The 22,667-nt window shown below is 51.7% G+C and overlaps 1 protein-coding gene across 13 annotated transcripts in view; it reads right to left on the bottom strand.

Annotated features, from left to right (window-relative positions):
- The window catches only part of LOC106747730 (ELAV-like protein 3), a 51,789-nt gene that overhangs the window by 16,165 nt on the left and 12,957 nt on the right, over nucleotides 1–22,667 (bottom strand). For 10 of the 13 annotated variants that reach the window (XM_014625574.1, XM_014625580.1, XM_014625578.1 and 7 more), the window contains exons 1-4: nucleotides 10,064–10,787; nucleotides 4,622–4,857; nucleotides 2,967–3,070; nucleotides 2,017–2,170 (exon numbers count right to left, since the gene is read on the bottom strand). In XM_014625574.1, the coding sequence (XP_014481060.1) occupies nucleotides 2,017–2,170; nucleotides 2,967–3,070; nucleotides 4,622–4,817 (454 nt within the window). In that variant the 5' untranslated portion in view covers nucleotides 4,818–4,857; nucleotides 10,064–10,787. Of the gene's footprint in view, nucleotides 1–2,016; nucleotides 2,171–2,966; nucleotides 3,071–4,621; nucleotides 4,858–10,063; nucleotides 10,788–16,344; nucleotides 16,377–17,641; nucleotides 19,056–22,667 lie in introns of those variants that run through there. The other 3 variants (XM_014625575.1, XM_014625577.1, XM_014625576.1) reach the window with 3 other exon arrangements.

Here is a 22,667-nt window from a genome sequence, read left to right as displayed (position 1 = left end):
GGGGGGGCGCGAAGATAATGCAAAATGAAAACAACGACAACCTCGCGTCCGTCAGCGTTCAATCTAAAATAACAAAAAATCCACGTGTCCTCGATTCATGCTCTGCCGAGTGCAAAGTTCAAAGATCGAACTTGATAATCGCGAAATTTCTTCATTTTCTGCAAAATTTAGATGCATTTCAAATTAAGGTCCTCGACTAGTATATTCATCTATTAATGTTGCTTGCAAAGTGAATTCCTGGCAAGGTGATCGAAATAACTCATGCTCGGAAATAACTAGCGAATACAACATTCAGAAATCATAAAGCTACGGGTTTCGAGTAAAAAGAGAAACGAGAGAATAGAAGAATACAAAAATAACGAATAAATTTGCAGATAATCAATAACCCACTTTCTTTTTCTTATTTATTCCGCTCCGGCTACGTTACTCCGCCACGTCGTTGTCTGCTGATCGGTATGCGTTGCTTTTCGCGGCTGATGAAGGCCTCGCGCCGACGAGGGACAGTGGATGATGAAGACGTCGCGAAGATAAAACAAACTGACCGACGACTTGCGTGGGGCGAATAAGGGGCGAGCGAACTTCGTGGATAAATTACGCTACTACTTCGGGTCTCTCTCCTTAATCGTAGAAAAAGCGTGAGCGCCAAAAGGTGGAGTGGGAGGAGGAGCGGAGAGAAAGGGGAGAATTTTGGACGTACCGGTTTTGCTTCGGTTGGAAGGGAAAATGCGAGGGAAAAAGCGATGATGTCGACTGAACGTAAGTCCGTCCCGAACAACAAAAACAAAGCAAGCCTGATGCCGTTTGTGAAGGGAGGAGGGTCGATGGCAAGGGACTGGTAAACGGGGGCGATAATGATAACGTGTGGGGGAGCGGTCGACGTGTGGGATAAGACTGGCAACGACGACGAGTGCGCGTCGGAGTGTTCCGGGGGTTGGCCGGCGTGTTGGGAGGTGGGCGGTGGTGAGTTGCGAGTTTTGAGCGCGGTGGAGGAAGCGAAACGAAATCAAGATCTTGGCGAAGGCCATGAGGGGCTTTTTATGCGTGCAACTGGGCTGGATAGCCGGGGTAGCAGGAGCATTCGCAACGGACAACCAAGGACGCAGCAAAGAAAATCCAGCTCGGGGTAGAAGGGGGTGAAGTGAACTGAAAAGCGAGTGAACTGAAAATTCATCGTCACCGTCGTCGGAAGAAAAAAAAAACAATACGTGTGGGCTCTCTCCTCGAGAACGAAGTTTTCTCGCGCTCGCAGCGGAAAAGCTCGGATTTTTCTCGGAAGGTCCTGCGGCGGCCTTCTTCCTCCTCCTCCGACGAGGAAACGAGCGACGGGAAGCGTGCGCGCGAGCAGCAGCGAGAGGAAACCGCGGGGAAAACGGATAGAACCGACAACACGACGACGCTCTCTCGTCTTTATGCTTTCGCACGAGTGTCGGTCCGTCGTGTCGCTTTATCATCGCCATCGATCGAGAATCGCATCGTTCCACGTTGCATCTGTATCGCGCGTTAACGTTTCGTCGTTCGTGGCGCACCGACCCACCCTGCACAGAGACGATGCTCCCTAACGCCCCATGGCCTACGCACCTGATCTGGTCGCATCGAGTCTCGCTTGAGATTTTTCTAATCGGAGGCTTCCGATCGTCTCGTTGTCGTCTCAAGCGAGATCACGCTCCTTGGCGGATCGCGAGCTGATCAACGAGATTGCGAAAATCTCCCTCGCTTCGCCGCGATCCGAAGCGAGTCTCCGCGCGAAAGAGAAAGAGAGAGAGAGAGAGAGAGAGTGTGTGTGTAAGCTCGCGACTTCGAGTTAACTCCAGATACCCCAGAGATTGATTTCGCCGGAGAACAATTTCTTTTCCTTTGATTTTACGACGAGAATTCTCGTTTGCGGAAAAAACAGACTCACGTGAGGTGTGAGAATCGCGCGTGTCGTCCTCTTTCTTTCACCTCGAGCACGACGGAAACCTTCGCCGCGGCGAGATCGCGGAAAACATCGGAACATGAACGATTCACAGGACTTACCGGTGATGTTGTCGCACAGTATCCGCGACGTGATGATTCTGCCGTATGGACTAAAGAGATTCTCCAGATCTTGCTGCGCCATATTTTTCGGCAAGCCGCTTACGTAAAGATTCGCGCCTTTGATCGCCTCGCTGCTCGGTCTCGCGTACGATACCTGAAAACAGTGAAGTAAAACAAAACCCAATCAAATATTTACTTGTTTGCTCAATTACTATATACGAGGGTTAATGCCCTTTGATATGTAAAAGAAAAGCGATATCATTTGTAGCCGAGAACGAAGTGCTGACGGTTACACAATTTGTGCTACAATTATAAAAGCGTACGAATAAGGCTTCGCCTAAGGAGAAGAAACATAAAGATACACGAGTCTTGTGATAATTTCAGTCTCTCGGAAAATATCGATTCGCCCAAAATGCGAAAACGGCCAGATAAGCATCATCGACGTACATGTCGTCCTCACACGCGTCATTGCGAAAGTAGGAGATAAAAAAAGACAAGGGAGGGGGGAGGGGTAACATGCTCTCCCCAGCGCGCGATAATCATCGCTTTATTTCCACCCGCACGATAAAACCCGCCCGAATCCAGGCCAGCCTATTTATATTGCTGCATTGCCGTGTTACACGCTCGCGTAGATGCATTTAGCATTCGAGAAATCGAATTGTGCGCTTTACAATGTAGGCGGCTGCTCGGAAATAGACTATCGGTTGCTGCAGTATCGATAGTTAACATTGCCGACGCTCTGATCTGTCGGAAATATCTTTTCTGCATTATGACACAAGAATTGATTGCAGAAATCGACTAAACACCTTTAAACATAATATTGAGTCTGATTAATTCGTCGGGATACTCAGGTGAGATTTTTTTCACGCATTGTCACGAGGAATCGACACCGGCACGAATCGAAGGAAGACGTACTTTTAAAAGGGCTGGCGTTGACACAGTCTACTGACCTTGATCGTTTTGTTCTGTAGACGAAGACCATTGAGCGTGCTTATAGCCTTTTCAGCATCTTCAGGCCGGTGATAGTTGACGAAACCGTAACCCAAACTCTGACCTGCAAACAGAGCAGCGGGCTTCAATGAATATCGTACGACGACGACGCTTCGCCGTTGCTATCAATGATAAACGGGTTGCGGAATTCGGCGCATCGGACACGGTCGATTTTCGAAATTACCTCGAGTGAAATCATCCACCGTGAATCGTCGAGTGAACATTTCCACTTCAAAATTGAAGAGGTCGCTTAAATATTATCGTAGTCCACATTTCGTAAGAATAAATTCTCCCGATCGATCGAAACATCCATTCGTATGGATGAAGAAAAGGATCGCATTCTGTTTGAATTAAATATTCACTCTCGTGATTTCGCGTGGCGGGGTATTCTCGGTGTCGCTTTGAATGGATTTTCATACGATTCAAGTGAAGATTCCATGAAATTGAGAGAGCAAGTAGCGTAGTGTTCGATGTCACTCTTCGATACATATACGTGCGAAGAGTCCGCTTCTAAACACACGCTTCCACGTATCCGTGTAACGCGGACTGCAGCAGCCAACGCGTTTCGGAAGTTGCAGCTCTCGATTAAACGTTTCCTTTAACGACGTCAACGGGTTTCCGCGCGCGAGGTAGCTTCACCTCTCACGTCTGTCCTATTGACTAGCATTGAAGAAATAGTGGACGCGTAACGCCAACTTTAATTTCCCCGATACGCGCCGGAATCAATTTTATGAATGGCGGTGGTGGCAAATATATCAACGAGCTACTTGGCGAAATGCCTAAAGCACCGGAACTACCAGAATGTACGCGCTCGAGTATTTTTCGCCTCCTCCGAGAAGATAATATCGGTCTCTCTTTCGTGCCGAGCATCTCGGCACCGAAATAACCGAAATCAAGCTGATCAACGGGGCCGGGTGGTATTATTCATATTCAATTTCTGAAACTAATTAAACAAGAAAAGAAGAAAATTTACAAGGGGAGAAGAACGCAAGCACGTGTGTTTCCGGAACGGGAAAAAAAAAAAGAATTCTCCTCGGACGATCACGAGATACACGGCGGACCACGTGATACGGTACTGTGATTCTGTCGTGAGGTCGAGCATAAAGCGGCAAATCTTCAAACCAAACGCCGCCCCCGCTCTCTTCGCGCTCGAAATAGCGCCGCAACACGTCTATACACGTGCTCGCCGCCACTCTGCACGGAATATATACCCGGCGCACACGTACGTACGGCCACCACCGAATTACACTAAATTATGCATACGCGGATTACAGGCAACGCGGATAGGTCGCGCGAAATGTTTCATCAGCGGGGGATTTGTAGGCCTAGCGCTTACATGAACGCGACTTTCGCAGCGTGATACACGCGAAATAAAAGGGCCCCTTTAGAAACAAACTTTGTTTTTACTACAGAGAATCGTCGATCAGAAACTGGTAGTAATCTCGACCGTTCACAGCTGTTGAATCGCGACAAAACTTGTCGTAACTCTTCTTTATCTATGTATATACATAAATATTGTTCTTTTCATTTTACTTTTTCGTTAGCAACGCAAGTCTACTAGATCGGACTGTTTAGCCGCTCATGCGGAACTTACCGCCGCTCTAATAATGCTTACCGCTGAGCTTATCACGGATTAACTTGCAGCTTTCGACTTCGCCTATGCTGGAGAACAGAGAGCGAATCTCATCCTGTGTCATGCTCTGCGGCAAGTAGTTCACGATGAGATTCGTCTTTGACTCCTCCTGCGAGGTCTGTCCGAGGGTCGATCCTCCGTTTTGTTGAACGACTGTGTCCATTCCGTTCGCCATCATTGCAATCCTCTAACGAGTCGTATCTAACTATGTACGAAATCTGCAAGCAAAACACACACAACGCGCCGGATATTAGACCAACCAAGTGATCGTGACGACAACGGCATTACAACTATAGTCGTTATTACGTAACAGCGGTTAACATCTCGCTCTCTTCCTCTCCTCCCTTCTAACATCATATCTAACGATCGGACATTTTACTAAATTCCTCATTATTGGTACATCGTCGTCCCGTAATTTCCCGTGGAAACGTCGCTACGAAACTCGCTTGTTCGAGTCTGCACGATCGTTAAAGAGATTTTCGGGGAGTCTTGTTCGTAAAGCGGAGACAGCGAATACCGAGCGAGTTCGTCACAAGCCAACGGAAGAAACTTCAGACGGCACGGATATAAATACAGGTGGTAAACACGAAATATCGAAGGACGTAAAAACGCGTGGATAAGTAAACAACGATGCACAAGAAGTCCCCGGACGCTCACAGCTTAGGTCTCAAGCGGCTTCGGGTTTTTGTGCAGTCTAGTTAGCATGAACGCGACGCAAGAACGACCGTAAGGAATGCTTTGATCGTATAAAGCAAAATTCATGAAAATCGACCGCGGCACTGTGGCTTTTACAAGACGACGAACTGAGCGCGAAACAATGCCTTTTATTCACCGAGCGATAATTGATGGACATTTTGCTCCGATCTACAAATCTTATGTATTTCGAGAGAATATGATGAAATACAATCCGTTAGTTTATATCTCGCAGCGTTAATTTTATTCAGATGATAATTCGCCGAACGTGAGAAAGCTCGACTTAAAAATTCCCGTACAGAACGACGGTCGGCAAGCTTAAGTTTGGAAAATGTGTGATACTCTCGAAATTCGCCGTTGTAAGACTGATTATATTCCATTGGAAACGCGACGATACGAAAGGTTGGCAGAGTACAAACAAACTTGTGTTCGTATGAAAGGCCCGGCCGCTCTGAAAGGGCGGACGATTTTAAAAGGACTGCTGTCCTTTAAAGAGCCGGAAGAGACGGAAAGTCCGGGCTAAAAGGAAAAGCGGATCACACGTCAGGTGTTTTTGTTTACCTACACCTACAGGTTTAAAGAGTGGGAGTGAAATCGGAGACTTGGACAAGTCGATAACGAATAACGGAGGGTAAAGACACCAAGTTTTCTCTCGACAACGACCTTTTGTTCACCTACGCGCTGCTCGAAAGCAGGAAATACCTCCTGCTGCACTATCCCTTGGCGCTCCTGGCGTGAATAAATTATGAATTCGCGTAACAGCCGGCCTCATTATCGTCCCGGTGGGAGCGGGACAATTAATTCGAAATTATATTGATCGTTAACACCACGCCACGCGCCATTGTAAGTGGCTAACGACACTATGTAACAGCGAGAAAGTTTCGAGACAATCTCCGTCCCAAGCTGAATCCGAGCAAAAAGGTCCGTCGGCTTTCAACTTTGAGTGTAACCGGAGGACTGAGAGAATCCGACTAAATTTCTTACGAGGGTAATTCGATCGCAAATTCGGGAGTAACAGCAATGACGAATTTTCGACCAAATTGCGGAATCCGTCCGTACACGCGCTGCACTCGAGAGCCCCGGCAACTCTTTCGCGCGGGACACCCGGTACACGCGCGCGCGCGCGCGCACCCGAGCGTAAAGGGAGAAAAAAGAACGAAAGAGGGAGAGACAGAGGCAGAGCGAGGAAGGGGAATTACGTGGTGGTGGCTACTATATAGGGTGCTACGGTGCTCATGGCACCGTTAAGGCGAGCACACGCACGCACATGACGCGCGTACACACAATAATAAATACACACGCGTGAGCGCATGCACACACACACACACAAGCGCCATGGCACATTTATCAGACGGCACGAGCCACCGGCGTATATTTTAATTCTCTTTTTCGCCCCCTTCTCGGTGTCTCCGTCCCCTCGCTCCCCCCCACCCGCCGTCCCTACCGACGTAGGCATCAGCTGTCCTTAGGGCTCCTTCCCTCCAGCCCTTCCCTTCGCCCTGGCACAGCCAGTTCTGTGACCCGCGGTGGTTGCCACCCTAAACGAGCTGTCCACGGTGTCCCGGGGTAACAGATAGCTTTTGTTATGCGCACAGAATGGCTAGCCTCTTGAATATCCGAGATAGACTGGAAATGTTCCGTTGTACTTGGAAATACGGGCGCCGCAGGTGCGAAGAAAGCGTCGTCGAGCTTCAAGACTGATATACTTTTTGTCAGACGAGCCGTTGACTCCGACGGACAGGTAGATAATAGAGATCCCGGGAATACTCGGAATATTTCCGGGACGTTGAAAGTTTCCTACCTCACGGTCGATCGTTTCGACTAACTCGGGATATTATTATTATTAGGAGTTCGCAGAAGTTCGCCGGATAATTTAGTCGCCTTAAACGTGAAATCAGATATTATCTAGTTAAATATATTCAAGCGATATGATATTTTAAATACATTATCTCTGGTACAAAGGCGGCGGAAAGTAACAGATAACAGAACGATAGCAGATCTTCGATTAAATATATATATTTTGTTGTTATTAAAAAAAAAAAAGAAACATGGCTAAAAATCCGACAAACTTTTGCGACTTTCTAGTATTTACTATGTATTGTGTATGCAAGATTTGTGGTCAAAATATTTGGTTTGCTAGTCACGGCTTTTGAGTGAATGGTCGGACGTGGGATGTGCGGAAACGAACATTATTTCTGAAATTTTCGTTGACCTTTCGCCAGTAACTCACCGATCGCAAACTGCACGCGAGCGGTTTCTAAATTAGTCGCAACTCGCGCGTCGATGGGGATTCGCGAAAAATCGGACAATTCGAGGGCACCTACACACGATGTCTCTCGCGAAGTGGAGCAAACTCGAAGTTCAAAGTTCGGGGAAGCCGGCGACGAAGTCGCGAGCGGAAAGAATCGTTTGACTGTAACGTGTGTTTACGTGGTACGGAACGAATGATCGTAGGAAGGAAACCGCATGCCGTAGTCCGCGGAATATAGGAGAGGCCGAGCATTCTCGCGTCCCCTTTGTTTACGTACGTAGGCGATAAAAGCGTCGCTCGCAGAGACAGAAAAGTCGCGGTGCGCTTATCGCAACCCGGCATCTTCCTCGCTATCGATCCGCGCTCGGCGTTCGCCATCGCGATATATTTTCGGACCCGACAATAGTACGGCGGGTGGAGCGGCTGACTCCATTGTCGCGTCGGAGAAGTATCGCGAAACTCACTCTCTCTTTCTCTCTCTTTCTCTCTCTGTCTTTGTTTCTACGCGCTGACTTCTCGACGCATCGGCCGTCATTACCGGATGACAATGGACGCGATCACAGACACGTATGTGTGTGTGTGTGGCACACACGACACGCACACCCGAGGGGCAACTTTCTCGGACACGACCCTCAATGAAAGCTTCGAATATAACGCGGCGATGCGCACCCTTATATCGAAGGGCTATCCAGCGAGAGAGATTAATAATTCTGCTAATTAAGCGGCAGAGGGGGTCGCGCAACTTTCTGACAAAGGTTCGCGATTTTTTTAATTATGCTCCGCCGAAGTATTATTCTCTCGAGGGTGAGTCTCGGGAAGAAATTCGTCGGAGCGTTTGCCGCCGATCGATCAAACGAGAGAGTCGCGAGTTTGCCGAGCTCTCTCGGGGAGCGCGCGTCGCCCGTTCAGTCTTTTTCGCTGAATTGAGGACGACATTCGGGAGACTAGGGCGAGGGACTTGGACAGATGCAAGTGATGATTGCGTCACTTGCCGTGTGAACATCGTAAATATAAACAATGTTTGCGGTTGACATCGCAAGACTGCGGCTACGACGGGAAAAATAGATGACCGGCGAGTTATTTCGAAACGGCAGCGGGACTATCGATCTGGCGAAATCGATAGAACGGAAATACCGCTTTATTCTGGTAAATGCTACGTTGCTTCAATTTAGCGACGCGTATCTCTTTCTCTCTCTCTCTCTCTCTCTGTCGCATGATTGGACAGCGACCACCGTTTATCACCACCGGACGTTTCGCCCCGCGTCATCTGTATCCAATATTTACACGTCCGAAATCTCATTGCGCTGTTCCGCCTCGGAACAGAAAATCGCATCGAGAGGCACGACCATTAGCAGCGGGCTGTAACAACCGTGTGTGTAAGCATCGATCGCTCGCGAGCCAATCGGTGCCGGGCTTCCGACGAATCGCCGTACATTCGGCGAACCGAGCGGCGTTTCCAAGTTCTGAAGTTTCCCGACTCTCTCGCAGGGAAGCACGCACGGCGAGGTGCCCGCGGCGGCAAGTGTCGAAGGGAAAAAGCCTCCCGACGAGGTCGGGTGTCGTCATCGAGCCTGTCGGCTCGTCCCACAAGGACGGACGTTGCGCCTAACTTTACCCCCGGCCCAGCCGCGTTCGGTAGTAAAGTTCGCGGGTTAAAGTTCGATTTGCACGTATGCACACACATGCGTGTGTGTGTGTGCATGCGTACATACATACATACGTCGCGAGATACGATCTTCGGCCGGTGGCCAGGTGGCCATGGCGACGGATCGTGAAAATCGCGTGGCCGGGGCCGATCAATACGAGCGCGGCTCCTCGGTCCCTGCCTCGCGTTCTCTCTCTCTCGCTCGCTCACGCTGACTCTCCCTCTCTCTCTCTCTCGTCGCGCGCTCTGCGAGAGCCTCTCTTTCCCCCTCCGCCCGTCGCATTGCTGCCCCTGCGCGCGCGTTTCCGAAGGGCGACCCCCCCGTGCGTGTACGCCCCTTTCCGCGAGAGAAAACGTATACGCGGTGTACGCAAGTACACGAACGCAGCGGCGAGCTTTGGGAACCTGAGGCCATGGGCGAGGGAGGATGCGGGGCTAGGGGAGAGCGAAGCCGCGGGAAGAACGCGCGCGCAAGCACACACACACGCATGCATACACACATATATGCACGCAGGTTTAATGAGGAGGGTGAGAAGGAGAAGGCGCGACGAAAGACGCGACGACACGTGCTCCGAGACGCGTCGCGAGAGGAGACGCGCGACGAGATCCGCACAAGTGCGCTGTATTCTGTTTTATCTTTCCCCTTTCGTTAGATCGTCTCTCTCTCTCTCTCTCTCTCCGTCTCCCCGCGACGATCGATGCATTCCCCGGAGGGGCGCTTCCTTCGGACGCGCTCTCCTTCTCTTTGTGTGTCTCTCTCTCTCTCTCTCTCTCTTTCGCCCTCTCCACTTGCCCAAATGATCGCAGAATTTCGAAAAGTTCACTTTTGTCGTACCTGTCTCCTTTTTCCCTGCGAGTGCCCTGTCGCTCTCTTTCTCTCTCTAACCCTCTCACTTGGTCGCACGCGAAACCGAGCACCGTGCGTAGCAGCCCTTACGCGAGCCTCGGGCTCGCTTTTGCGGTGGCGTTACCGTAACCTCCCTGCGTCGTGGCTCCCCTCGTCCGGCTGACGTGCACTGCGTATGTGTAGTGTGTGTGTGTGTGTATGTGTAACTATGTGTTTTATCACGCTGCTGCTCTCGCACCACCGCCCGGAACAGAAGGTGAAATCAATGAAAGAAAAGTACGGCGCGCGCGCTCGTTAATCGGCATTTATGCACGCTGCCGAACCGTCCTCAGTGCACTTCGCGGCGACGACGACGGGCGACGGCCACGGCGTATCGACATCGGCGGTGGCGGCTTTCGGCGTACGTACAGACTTGACGCGACGGGAGAACGATGGGGGAGGTGGGGGAGGGGAGAGCGGGAGAACGATGATTTCGGAACAGCGACCCGGCGTGTGCAGGTATGCGGGTGAACGAGATGGGCGAGTTTGAACGTGTGTTGTGTGTGTGTCTATGAACAACCAGTTTTGTGTGTGTGTGTGTGTGTGTACGTGTCGATGTTGTGTGTGTGTATACGGAGCACGCGGGGTACGAAAGGGTTGCGCGACGGCCGAGAAATTAAAGCTTGAAACACTAATACTAAGGAAACGGAAAGAACAACGCGACACGGGCGGAGGCTGCCTAGAGACTGAACACGGCTCGCTCCGCGAGGCGGCTTCGCGAAGCGGCTTCTCGCCCGCGGCCACCCTCGGCTGCGCTCGGCCTTATTCGATCGCACACGGCCGTACTCGGCCGCGCTCGACTGCGTCCGCCGCCGCGGCGGCCGCGAACCCCCTTTCGGTGTTCACCCGTGATTCGCCCGGTGCACGCACGGGATTCGCGCGCGAGAGAGCCCGTCGATCGAACTACACCACCGCCGTGGAGGCGGACTCAGCTATATATATGTATATATGTATGTATATATATATATATATAAACGTGCCGCATTAAATCGCTAAACAGCCGCGGGTGCCCGCGCGGAACGAGACGCACGGTGCAGCGGCAGCAGGTAGGAGGGACACGCGCGCGCCGGTCGTGTTTGGGAGAGATGCGAAATGGCCGAGTGCTAATTTGCGAAAACGGGGGATCATTAATCTCGCTTGAGCGCGGGTTTGAGTCGCTTCGGCGGGAAAAAACGCTCCCGAGTGGAAAACGGCGACGGCCACCTCTCCGAAACAGGTATCTGGCTCTGCTGTCGGTGGTCTGACGCACGTTTCACGGAAATTGCGCGGTTATTAATCAGCAAGAATGACGGTGGTCAGCGGTGGAAAATTCGAGGGGGAAGGGCGCCTTTTCCTTTCGGCGGATTTATGCTCAATGCCGTCTCGTACTCGACGCAGCAAGTTTATATTTCAGGAGACAGATCGAAGCGGAGGACGATTTTCTCTACTGAATTTCTCCTCTCATCAGATATCCATCGGATCTCTCGTCTTGCCGATGTAAAAATTCCGCGGCCTTTTTCCCACCGATCGACTTTTCCTGAATGAATACTCCGGAAAGGCAACTCTCTCGCATGGCTTTTGCATTCTGCGTACGCAAAGATAATACGCAAAAATAAAAATACGCAGAGTGCGGAGAGAGTTCGTGCGAATTATCGCGCGAGTCTTTCCCATCCAGATTCATCAACCCAGTTCCGCGCGAAGGAAAGGCGTAGCACACTCCAACCCCTAACTACTTGCGCTTCCCCCTTACGTCGTGGCCGGCCCTTCAGGGTTTTTGACCCCCGACACACTACGGTATCGTATCGAGATAAGGGTCTCCCCTTTTTACACCGTCCGTGGCTGATCGTGGATTCGCGGAAAACCGCAACCTGCGTGCGACCACTTCGCGAAATATCGTCCCAGATACACGCGGTACGTGCGTGCTTTCGCGGAGAGTTCTACGAAATGAATGCGGAAGGAGTGTTTTATGGGTCGGGAATCCTGTTAGAAGTATACCTCGTTTCAAATTGAAGAAAAAAAAGGCGCGATCAAATTCGACAATAATTGCCAGCTCACCCTCGCGGGCTTCGCGCAAAAATTCCGACGGAGTCGTCCGCGATTACACGAGCAGGCGGCCGAATAAAATAGAAATGTGATCGAGACACATCGACCGCGTATTTCGAGCGAGATGCGCGCGCGCGAGAAGCGTGCAATCGCGGGAAACGGATCGAAGTAGCTGCATCCCTGACCTTAGCCCGAGTTTATACCCGGAGATAGTACCGGCGGCCAGTCTCCAAACGATTACGGCCCGAAATTACACGGCTCTGACGAAACGGACCGAGTAAGACTTGGCGGCCGTGCCAATAATGTTTTCAGAAATTTATTTCCGTTACTGCGTGCGCCAGGAACGCGCATTCACGAACATCGGTCCACTCTCGGCGACTTTTTGCCGGTCGCCGGCGAACAGACCCGTCGTAATCGAGAGTACGACGAGGACTGCGATATCAATATCTTGGGGGGAAAAATATCGGATCGTCTAACAAAATATGAAATTCGAAAGCAAGAAGAAATCGGTGGCGACGAAGCGATTATCAGAGTCGTCTCGACGAACTCGTAACGACGACGCGGAAGAGATCATCCTCGGGCACCCTCTCGGAGAAGTTACGGGGGAAAGACGGCGTCGTGAAAAATTCTTCGCGAGTCGCATGGCCCATGACCATACCTAACGTTCGCCGTTGGCGAACCTATAACGTTCGGTCAAGAACAAAAGGGGATAAAGTTTAGACTAGGGCATGGCTAACAGATGCGGGATGTATGCGAAAAAGAAGTGGCGTGCACGCGTACATGCGTGCGCGAGTACGTGCGTGCGTGCACGCTGTATGAAGTTCACCCCTTCCCCCGAATCGAGCGGGTCTCTTTTTAAACTCTTTGAAACGTGCGAGGCCCAACGGTCAAGCGGGCCTCGTTCTGATTTACGATCTGATCGTATCAACCGTTGCACAGAATCGTTAATGTTAACGTCAAGGAACACCTCACGACGACCGACATTAATGAAAACGGGGGCCTCATCCGCTGTACCGATCGCGCAAGAACTCGCGGAAATATATCCTTCCCACCTCTGAAAATGTACACTAACAGCGAATCTCATCTCCGCATCAATCGCGTATTCTTCCGCAATCGGTAACGTTCCTGTGAAAATGGAGTGGAACCCAAGTCGAATTATTTTCAATCTAATTTAGTTCTACATTAAGTCCTCCCGAAAATCTTCTGTTGTGCTCCTTCGATGTTACAAATGGGGAAGTCTTCTCCGTTTGAAGATTTAATGCGGAACTAAAATTTAGACTTGGGACGTTTAAACTTGCGCATGTAACGTCAAAGTAATGTTTATCGTGCCCTTTTGACGCTACAAATAGGAACTCACTTCCATTTTCTCCCCCTTGAAGACTTAATGTATTAAAATATAGGAAGACAGCTAAGATTCTAATCGCGTGAAATCACACGGCACTGTTATCACGACGGTCCGCGTTGATTAACCCATCGATCTTATGTGCGGTCCATACTCCGACAAAATGCCAGCGACTAATGAGCGGCTCGGGTGAACGCGAAAGCACGGTCGCGCAGCGCGGTCAGGGATTGTTCTTGAGGATTTTAAAATATGCAAGCACGCCGGCGAGCACGTGGCTAGTCTGTGAATCATTCCTGTGTCGACATAGCCGACCTCACCCTCTTTAGTTTAGTCACGATCCAGCTGTCGAAGTTGCGTTTTCGGGGGTTGGCCCGGCCTCATCGATCTGCCGCGCACAGCGAGCGTAATTCCACGGGGCCATACCTTGGGAACAATAATTCCGCCCGGCAACTTTTCTCGGGGTTCACTGAACCCCTAACGAGATTCCCGTCGATACTCGTGCTCGAAATCGATCCCGGCCGCTATGCACGACGTTGCGACGGAGAGCGCGAAGTTATTTAGAAATACCGGGAACGCTCGTGAGTGTCACGCGAAACCGATTTAACACCAACACGGGACGGACTTTAACTTCTACTTACATTATTGCAAACGCTCTCAAGGATCGGCGCGTCAATTGCGCCCGACTGATGCGCCGATCGTTCGCTCGTCGAATTAGTCGCAAGACGACTGCTGAAACTCGATGGTTTTACCCTCCCACGCGAGGACCCGTCGATCGCGATCGACGGGGGAGATTCAGCCGGGAAATAACGAGCCACCGCTATGCGGCGAGAAGAGGCCGCACCGGGAAGAGCTTATAGCGCGCGCTGAATTAATTCGCGGAAGCATGCGAAATGCCGCTCGACATCTCTGACGCGCGACTAGGCGAGAAAGTTTTTAACGCCGGCGATTACGGATTAGCGGAAGTATCTAGAGACACCGTGCGAATTCCGTAACAGCCTACCGAACGTCCCCGTCCGAAAATAGCCCTGCGTTTAGACATTGTCGCGGAATCCCGATTGTAATTCGTTAACCACACCCTGTTCTTAGTTATGTCATTCTCCGCGCGATAACGTGCGCCCGTCGCGCTCATCCACACAGTCGAATTGTCTTCTTTCATCTTTCCGTGCTCCTCCCCCTCGTCCGTGGGCGTCTTCATTTAAATGTAAATGTCGACACAGTGTTATTTTCGACATCTGAGGGTCAAAATTCAGTACACCGGCGAGATCGAAGGACGTTTCTCTACCTGCGAGCGATCGCTGCTCGAACGCGCGCGCAGCCCTATGGTTAAGCGAGCAACTTTTTTTTTCCCTTCTCTTCCTAAAGGTAGCCTCGTTAATTCGGTGGCGTCGTGTGGCGCCGAGATTACAGGCGATTAATTTCTCGCCCATTTTCACAGGCTGAATGACTCGTCGGTGAAACGCGCGCGCTCTAAATCGAAGCCTCGGTACCGTTTGCGAATGGATCCCCGCGACGATCGCGGGTAATTAACCCTCGCTAATTAAACCTCCGAGTTTAACGTATCACCTTTCGCCACGAGACACGACCGATCACGGCCGACTCGAGCTTGAATCCCGTCTCTTGAAATGTCCTCACGATATTCGGAACTCGCGAATTGCAGGTGAGACTCCGCCGTCAATTTCGCCGTTGGTCGCGATGAATTACCCCCGCGTCGTCGAGCTCGCGTGAAAATTTACTGCATATTTCCTATTTCGAGCACGATTACGTGGTCGTTGGCGCACATCCGCGGCGCGTTATATCGAACGTGCGCACAATGAGCGCGCGTGTGCGTGTGTGTGTATGTGTATTACGAGTGCGTCTGTGCGCTATTTTACAGGGAGATCATATTGTATGTTCGATGTAGGAAGAGCCGGGGAGAGAGAGAGAGAGAGAGAGGCAGACACAGAGAAGTACGGAGAAGCTCCATTGATTGGTCGGTGGCACAGCGGAACGTTGCAGCTACCCTGGGGGTATATGAACCCCGATATATACGCTTCTCTCTTCGTTACCTCCTCCCTTACCCTTCCCCGTCTCGCTTTCTCTCTCTCTCTCTCTCTCTCTCTCTCTTTACCCTCACTACGATTTTACCCCGTAGTAAAACGCAGGCGCGTCACATGGACCCAGGAACGATCAATACGAGGTTCCCCAACTAGACCTAGTCTCTCGCTCTCCCTCTCTCTCTCTCTCCCTCCCCCTCTTACCCGTCTCTCATGGTGCACTTTTCAGTCGCACCCTCTCGCCGAACGTAACTCTATCTTCGTCTCCCGTGGTTCCCACTACTACCACCAGCACCAATACCTCGTCCACCCTATGCAAAATCGCGGCCAATCTTTGATATTTCGGCTCTCGCTCGTGAATCCTACGGCCGAGCGCGTAGAAAACGAAGCCCATTAATCAGCCGTGGCTGACGTTTCCCGACACTTTTCACTTATTCCTGCCATGTGCCCCCGGCAGCGATCTTATCGCGAATGCAAATCGCTTCGGTAAATATGCGAGCGCGATGGGAAAATGATAAGACGGTCTTACATGCGTACCTCGCGTAAACGTCAATTGCATAGGACAGGGGAAAAAATTCGCGCGTGAGGAACGAAAGGAGCTCTCGCGCGCGAGACCTCGTCTCTGTTCTCTCCATCCTCGCGACCTCGAGAGACGCGAAATCTCCCGCGAAGCTCTTCGTCATCGCGGGATCCGGAAAAGCTTCCAAGCTTTCGTTGTTCGTCGAATAAGGCAAGCGGGAAAAAGCGCGCTCAATCAATCAGTCAATTAATCAATCAATTCCCCGCCCCCACAGCTATATCATCTATCTCTCCCCTGTCTTTGGCTCACGCACCATTGTGATCGAGGCCGTCGCGGACGGAAGTGTCCCTCTCGAGACATCCTGCTTGTCCTCGACGAGGACCCGCAGTGCCGGTCGCTCCATCCCGGACCTGTTTGATCCTTCATGCATCACGACGCTCGCCGTCCTCGCTACTGAATTTTTTATCTCTCTCTCGATTTGCCGTTTTTGCTTTCTTTCTTTCTTTCCTTTCTTTCTTTCTTTCTTTTCCTGCGGGATCGATAAGGGTCGGATCGAGAGAGGCAGGAAGAGGCAGTGTACGCGTGTATGTGTGCGTGTGTGTGTATGTGTACGGTATGCCTGTATATGTCCATCGTATGTATTTCGCACGATTATGTGTGCGTAGACGTGTGTGTGTTGCGACGTGGTGCTCCCGCGACAGTCGCTTTCTGGTGCCACGCCCAGATAGCGGTCTGGTGCACACAACAATATTGCGCCGTGGAAAACGTCAGCTGCTTGACGCAACGCTCGCGGTTGTTATGGCGGCTGATCGACGTTTGATGCAACTTCGCTCGGTTAACGAGTCCCGATGTCTAGTTTCGCTTTCGGTATTTCGCGTATGCGCTCCTTGCGCGAAATCACGCAATCGCCGCCGCGCGCGAGCGAAGCTTCGAGCGGCGTGAGATAATTTTCGGTCGGAAACGTCGAGATCGAGATCTCCCGTGAGTTTAAGATCGCGAGCGTGTAAGAACGGGAGAAAATCGCAACACGATTGACGGTCAGGCGAAATTAGGGCTCTTCGAACGTCCAGGATTTCTTAAATTCATTTCTTCTTGTCGCGCGCGGAACGTGTTTCCTACGTTTCGTTTGACGGATGCGGACATTTCCATCGCAACTTCGCACTTTCGCTGCTTCACAATCTGTCTGTAACTTCGCGATCAATTCGTGGGAAATTTTACTTCGTGTTATCGTGCGATAAAAGATTGAACACACGGTGAACGACGAACGTCTGGTCGACTTTTGCACGCAGCGCGAACGCGGAAGCGAAGCGGCGGGAGCACCGGAGATCTCGGGACGTAAAAAGGGTGGATGGAGAACCTAAGCGATGCCGGAGGGCGCCTCCTCGCGCACGAGGGGGCACCCCGGCACGAAGGACGAGAAAGTATACATACGTAAAGATCGGCGACCGGTCCGGCGTGCGATCAATCGAGCGCACGCGGACCGCTGGTAATCAGTCAATAATCATAACGACGGCAATAATAACAACAATAATAACAAGATAATAATAACGATAATGATAAAGTCGTGTGAATCACAGAAACAACGAAAGTAAAGAAACAAATGAACATACCGGTTAACGATGAAAATCAGTGGTTGGAGGATGCCGATATCTGGGCGCAGAACGGAACGACGGTGGGTTATTTTTTTTTGTTTTAATTAACTTTTATTTCTCTATATTCCCTAGATATTCGTCTCCCCCGTTACGTGTTTCTCTTAACTCTTTATCGCACGAGATTCTTCGGACTTTAAACGGCGGCGCGTGTGCGTGAATCTTTCTTTCTTTCGTTCGCTTTTCTTTTTCCGTGTTTCTTTATCCGTGTCCTCCTTAGAACGACGACGACGACGATGACGAATCTCTCACGGCGCAATCACGAGGGTCCGAACTGACGCGAGCAACGAGGAGGAAGCCGGCTTCCGATCGTCGTACGAGAGTCCCGGTATCGAGTCCCACACGGCACGTACACTAACCCCTCCTCATCGCTCCACGCTCCTCACGCCGAACGAGGATTCGCAGGATCCCGGATGGATCATACGCGAGATGCACTCTCGAATATTTATGCGCGCTCCTCGCGCGTATCTCGCGCGCGACGGGAGATAAACAAATCTCGCGAACACACCCAGTAGTCCCTCTCTCTCTCTCTCTCTCTCTCTCTTGCACTCCCACCCTCGACAGAGGACCCTCTCCTATATCTGTCCCTCTTTCTCTCTTTCTCGCTTGTTCGCTCGATCTCTCTGTTTGCCGATGCCTCTTCTGCCGAATAAAGGATCTTCCAGCTGACGATCCTCGCTCCCTCGCTCCCTCTCTCTCTCTCTCTCTCTTTCTCGTTAACGCGCGCTTAACTTTCGTTTCCTCCCTCTTTCTCCGTCGCGTGAGAAAATCGCGCACCGTCTTCCGCGTTGATCCGTTCACGAGTCCTCGTGGAAATCAACGCGACGCGACTGTCGGAGGGATCGGTGGGTCGAGGAGGACGAGCGATCGGAACGAACGAGGAGCGGCTCCTCGCGGGGTGACGGGGTGAACGGAGAACGGGATCGGGCGACGAACAAAATCATAAGACAGGGAAGAACGCGGCAGTCGCTCCTCAGCTCAGTATCTTCGGACGATTGCCGAGCCAGGCGGGCTTATCTCTCGCCGCATCCGACATCCGCCGTTCCGCGAGACTCCCGTTGGGACTCGTGTATCTGTCTCTTGGTATCTTTCCTCGGTGGCGGTGTGCCGACGGCGACGAGGACGCGACGTCACTCGATCGACACGTGGACGGGAACGAAGCAGTGGGACAACCGAATGTTACAGGGCGGCGATGGCGGCGAATGTGTTGTACGACGACGACGACGACGAACAACGACGAACGATACCGAAACCGAGTGTATTCTTTCCTTTTGCCGAATTGAAGGGTTAGAAATCAGGAGATATGCAAGCAAATAGTAAGAATGTTGCGGGTATAACGGTGTCTACAACGCAATGCCTTTATGTGGTGCGGTAACTAAACTGACAGGGCCGAGCCCCGATGCCGATGGCTGCACCCTCCGGCCACCCGTAGCCGCCGACGCGCACCCCCACCGTCTTCGCGACCTCCGTCGCGAGGGTGGGAGGTAAAGAATCGCGAAAAAGCTCGGTCGACGGAGCTTGGCGATGTACGCAGACGCCGTTCTCGGCGGTGTTTCATGGGCGACGGGGAGAGGTCGTGGGATGCGAAAGCGGAAGAGGTCCGCGAGGGTGGCGCGGAGAGGAGTCGAGAGCAGGGAGGTCGCGCAAGCGTGATCGCGGCCTGCACCCTCCGCGGATCGCCGGGGGTTGGTCGCTCGGTCGGTCGGTTGGTCCTGTGCGTTGCTCCGATGCACATATTTCCAAACATCGAGCGCGCATCGCGGCGCAGCTATGGAGGGACTTTTTTTTTCCAGTCATTATGCGCGCGCGGGAGACGTCGTGCCCCGTCGTGATAGATGACACCGGCGGGGATTATTGATTAGGACGATCGCGCCGGGTTAACACGGGAAGCGCCCCTCGCGCCTGGTCATCCCGCAAATTACTGCGGTTCGCGCCGGGAAACGTTCTGACCGGCGGATTTTGCGTCGCCGCACCGGGAAAAAGAGATACGATATCCGAATCGCGGTCACGCGATCGATACGTAGACCTGGTGACATTTTCTAAATTTAGGAGGCTCAATATAGTCCGTAGGAGGTCCTCTGGCGGAGCCCGTCTGGTTCGATTTAGTTACACCGTGCTGCGAATTAATGTTTCACGTAATTGGTGCATCTCAAGAGACGGTCACCACCGAGTTGTCGAAGAGGGCGAACGACGAATATGGACGATCTATAATTATAAATAATCCGTGCAACGCGGCCGCGGTTATTTACGGACCGGTCGATAATTGCGGGGAAAAAAAATATGTGGCCGACGTTGGGAGAGCGCGGATCCCGTCGCTTTTATCGCGGTCGGACAATATTTCACCTGTTTCCTCCGACATCCGGCGCGCGAGATGGAGAGAGAGGAGAGGCCGAGACGACGGGCTGGAGAATGACCGAGGGAGAACGCTAGGAGTTTCGAGAAAGGGGACGGCGAAATTTAGCGGGCACAGGCGCGCTGGACGTCGCGAGAACGGCTGATTCGGAGAGATGAGAGGAGACGAAGAAAGAGGAGAAAAATGCAAGGGGGGATAGGAAACTAGGGAGACGTCGGCCGAGGGGTCGCTAAGACAATGGTTGCCAACTTTCAAACGCCGTATCCGCCGGCGGTATGGCGGGATTAAAAAGGGGGATAAAAAAGGGGCGCAGACTCGAGGGATGCGAAGCGATCGAGCGCTGGAGCGCGTTCCTGCTTTCGAATTGACCGAACTTTTTCCCGTGTGTGCTTTTTTCAAGCGCGAACCGGTTTCCGCCGGCCGTCCGAACATCCCGCTTGATCGTGTCGCGTCATCACCGTCGATCTTCGCCGAAAGTCGGCATGATTAATATCGCGGCTGCACACGAACTTTTCTCAACAACTGTACATCGCCTGGATTAACGAGGGGGTGCAAGAGAAAGGGGGTGGTAGAAGCAGACGGATGGGAGGGGGGGCGGCGAGGGTGAGAGGGTGTCGTTGCTAATACGCACGCGCCAAGTAGAGAATGCAAAGTGGAGAGGGGCTGATAGCGAGAAGAGAGAAAGGTAGAGATGTGAGAGGGTTGGTGAAGAGAGAGAGAGAGAGAGAGAGAGAGAGAAACAGGGAAAGAGGAGAAGATAGCGAGGGAGAGGGTTGGTGAAGGACCGAGTGGCGCAAGCGCCGCGTGTCGGAGGGTGAAAAAGCTCCGCCGGGAGTGCCCGTTCTCCCCTGGCAAATGGCTTTTCGGTAACATGAACGTGGCCAAATTTCATCATGCGGCGAATTCCGTATTCCGTTTGACGGGAGAGAGAGAGAGACAGAGAGAGAGAGAGAAAGACGAAACTGCATCTCCCGGAATCTCATCGCTCACGGCGACATTATTAATCAATTTCGCGGAAAACACGGCGAACGTCCTCGTCGAGTACCCGGATCGCTACCCCGCACCCCCGACCGCGCGATTAGCGCCATTAATTATGCCGTCGTGCAAATTCGCTCGTATGAAAGTCACGCGACATTCTCACTACGCGTTTCGTTTCGCCGTACATTTCGTCGTTTTAAACCGGACCCGAGCGAAATTTACCGTAACTGCGCGATAGGGCTGTAATTCCATCTATTTTATTCCGTATCCTCGTATCAGCTGCTTTGCGTCCTCTGATATCGGACGATAAAGCAGGCGTGTAAAATTCGCACGAACGCGCCGCACATGAAAAGGGTCCGCGTCGGTGGGCGGGAAATTATCTCGCGACTGCGATCTCATCCGCGATCGAAGACCGTGTGTACGGTAGTCGAATACACGAGGTCTATCGATCGTTATTTTCTGTTCCTTCTATCCTTTTTTTTTCCCTTTTTATCAACACACATGCGTCGGTCTATTTGTTCGTCGCGACGATCACGGCGTGGGGTTAACGAATGGCGCGTGTAACAAACGATTCCTTAATGAGTCACGTCGTAGATGTGAGCGAGGATCGATAGGCACATCGGTCGCGATGATAAATAATTGGCCTCGTTCGTGCCGCCTTATATATTTCGGTATTACGAGATATACGAGAGATAGGCGAGCGTCGGGAACAGAGGAGTCGTAGCGGCGAACAAAGGGAGAAGATCATGGGGGGGGGGGGGAGAGAGAAAGAGAGACAGAGAAAGATAGAAAGAGAGAGAGGCGGAAAGAGACGAGAATGGGACGAGGGGTGTAATCTAATGGTAAATAGCACGTATGCATATAAGGGTCAGTCGAAGTGCGTCAGTGGCGTAGGAGAACGAATTGCGCGGCGATACTGCCAATCACGTTCTCGGGAGAGACGCGCGATTTCGCGTGTAGTCGCGATCACTGAGGTGTATACATATATTACGATACGATGTATATTATATATATATATATATATATATAAATGAAAAATACGGTGTTTCAGAGAATAATCTTACAGAATGTAACACATGTATTCTTAATGCGCGTATATATTTCGAATACGTGGAGCGCATGAACGATTGATGAAAGGTAAACGGTAATATTCCTGCAACTATAGCCGTAGCCGCGTGTCTTATTCCCGAGGCATAAAATAACTCTCCTCCCGACCGAGTCTTGACATGTTTACGAACAACGTCTGAGAATAATCAACGTATCGATCGTGCAATACAGCAAGGAACTTCTCTCTCTCTCTCTCTCTCACTTCCGTGAATTTTCTATTTATACCTGCTTTGCAATTATAATAATGCCGAGGAACAACTCGCAACGCGTGTGTCCGCGATCGTGCAAGGACGGGCGTAGTCGAAAAATAGCGTTCGAGTGGAGTCGGGTGGCGGTGCACTTCCTCCCTGAAACTCGGCGATCGTCGGCGATCGATCGAACGACAGGGTCGCGCCCACCCCTCCCCCTCCCCCCCGGCCGCCGTCGCCGCCGCCGCGTCTTAATCGCCAAAGGAGTCTAGACACCTTCCCGAGGAGGTCGCATAAATTCCGGGAGGACGGCGCGACGGATAATTTACGGGCTCGCTCGCGTCCTCTTTGTGCTTCCGAG

Source organism: Dinoponera quadriceps, unplaced genomic scaffold (assembly GCF_001313825.1).
Source record: "Dinoponera quadriceps isolate SergipeBrazil2010 unplaced genomic scaffold, ASM131382v1 scaffold1395, whole genome shotgun sequence".
In the NCBI taxonomy this organism is placed as follows: domain Eukaryota; kingdom Metazoa; phylum Arthropoda; class Insecta; order Hymenoptera; family Formicidae; genus Dinoponera; species Dinoponera quadriceps.
Note: the sequence above shows the minus strand (reverse complement) of the source record. Positions and strands in the feature narration are given on the sequence as shown.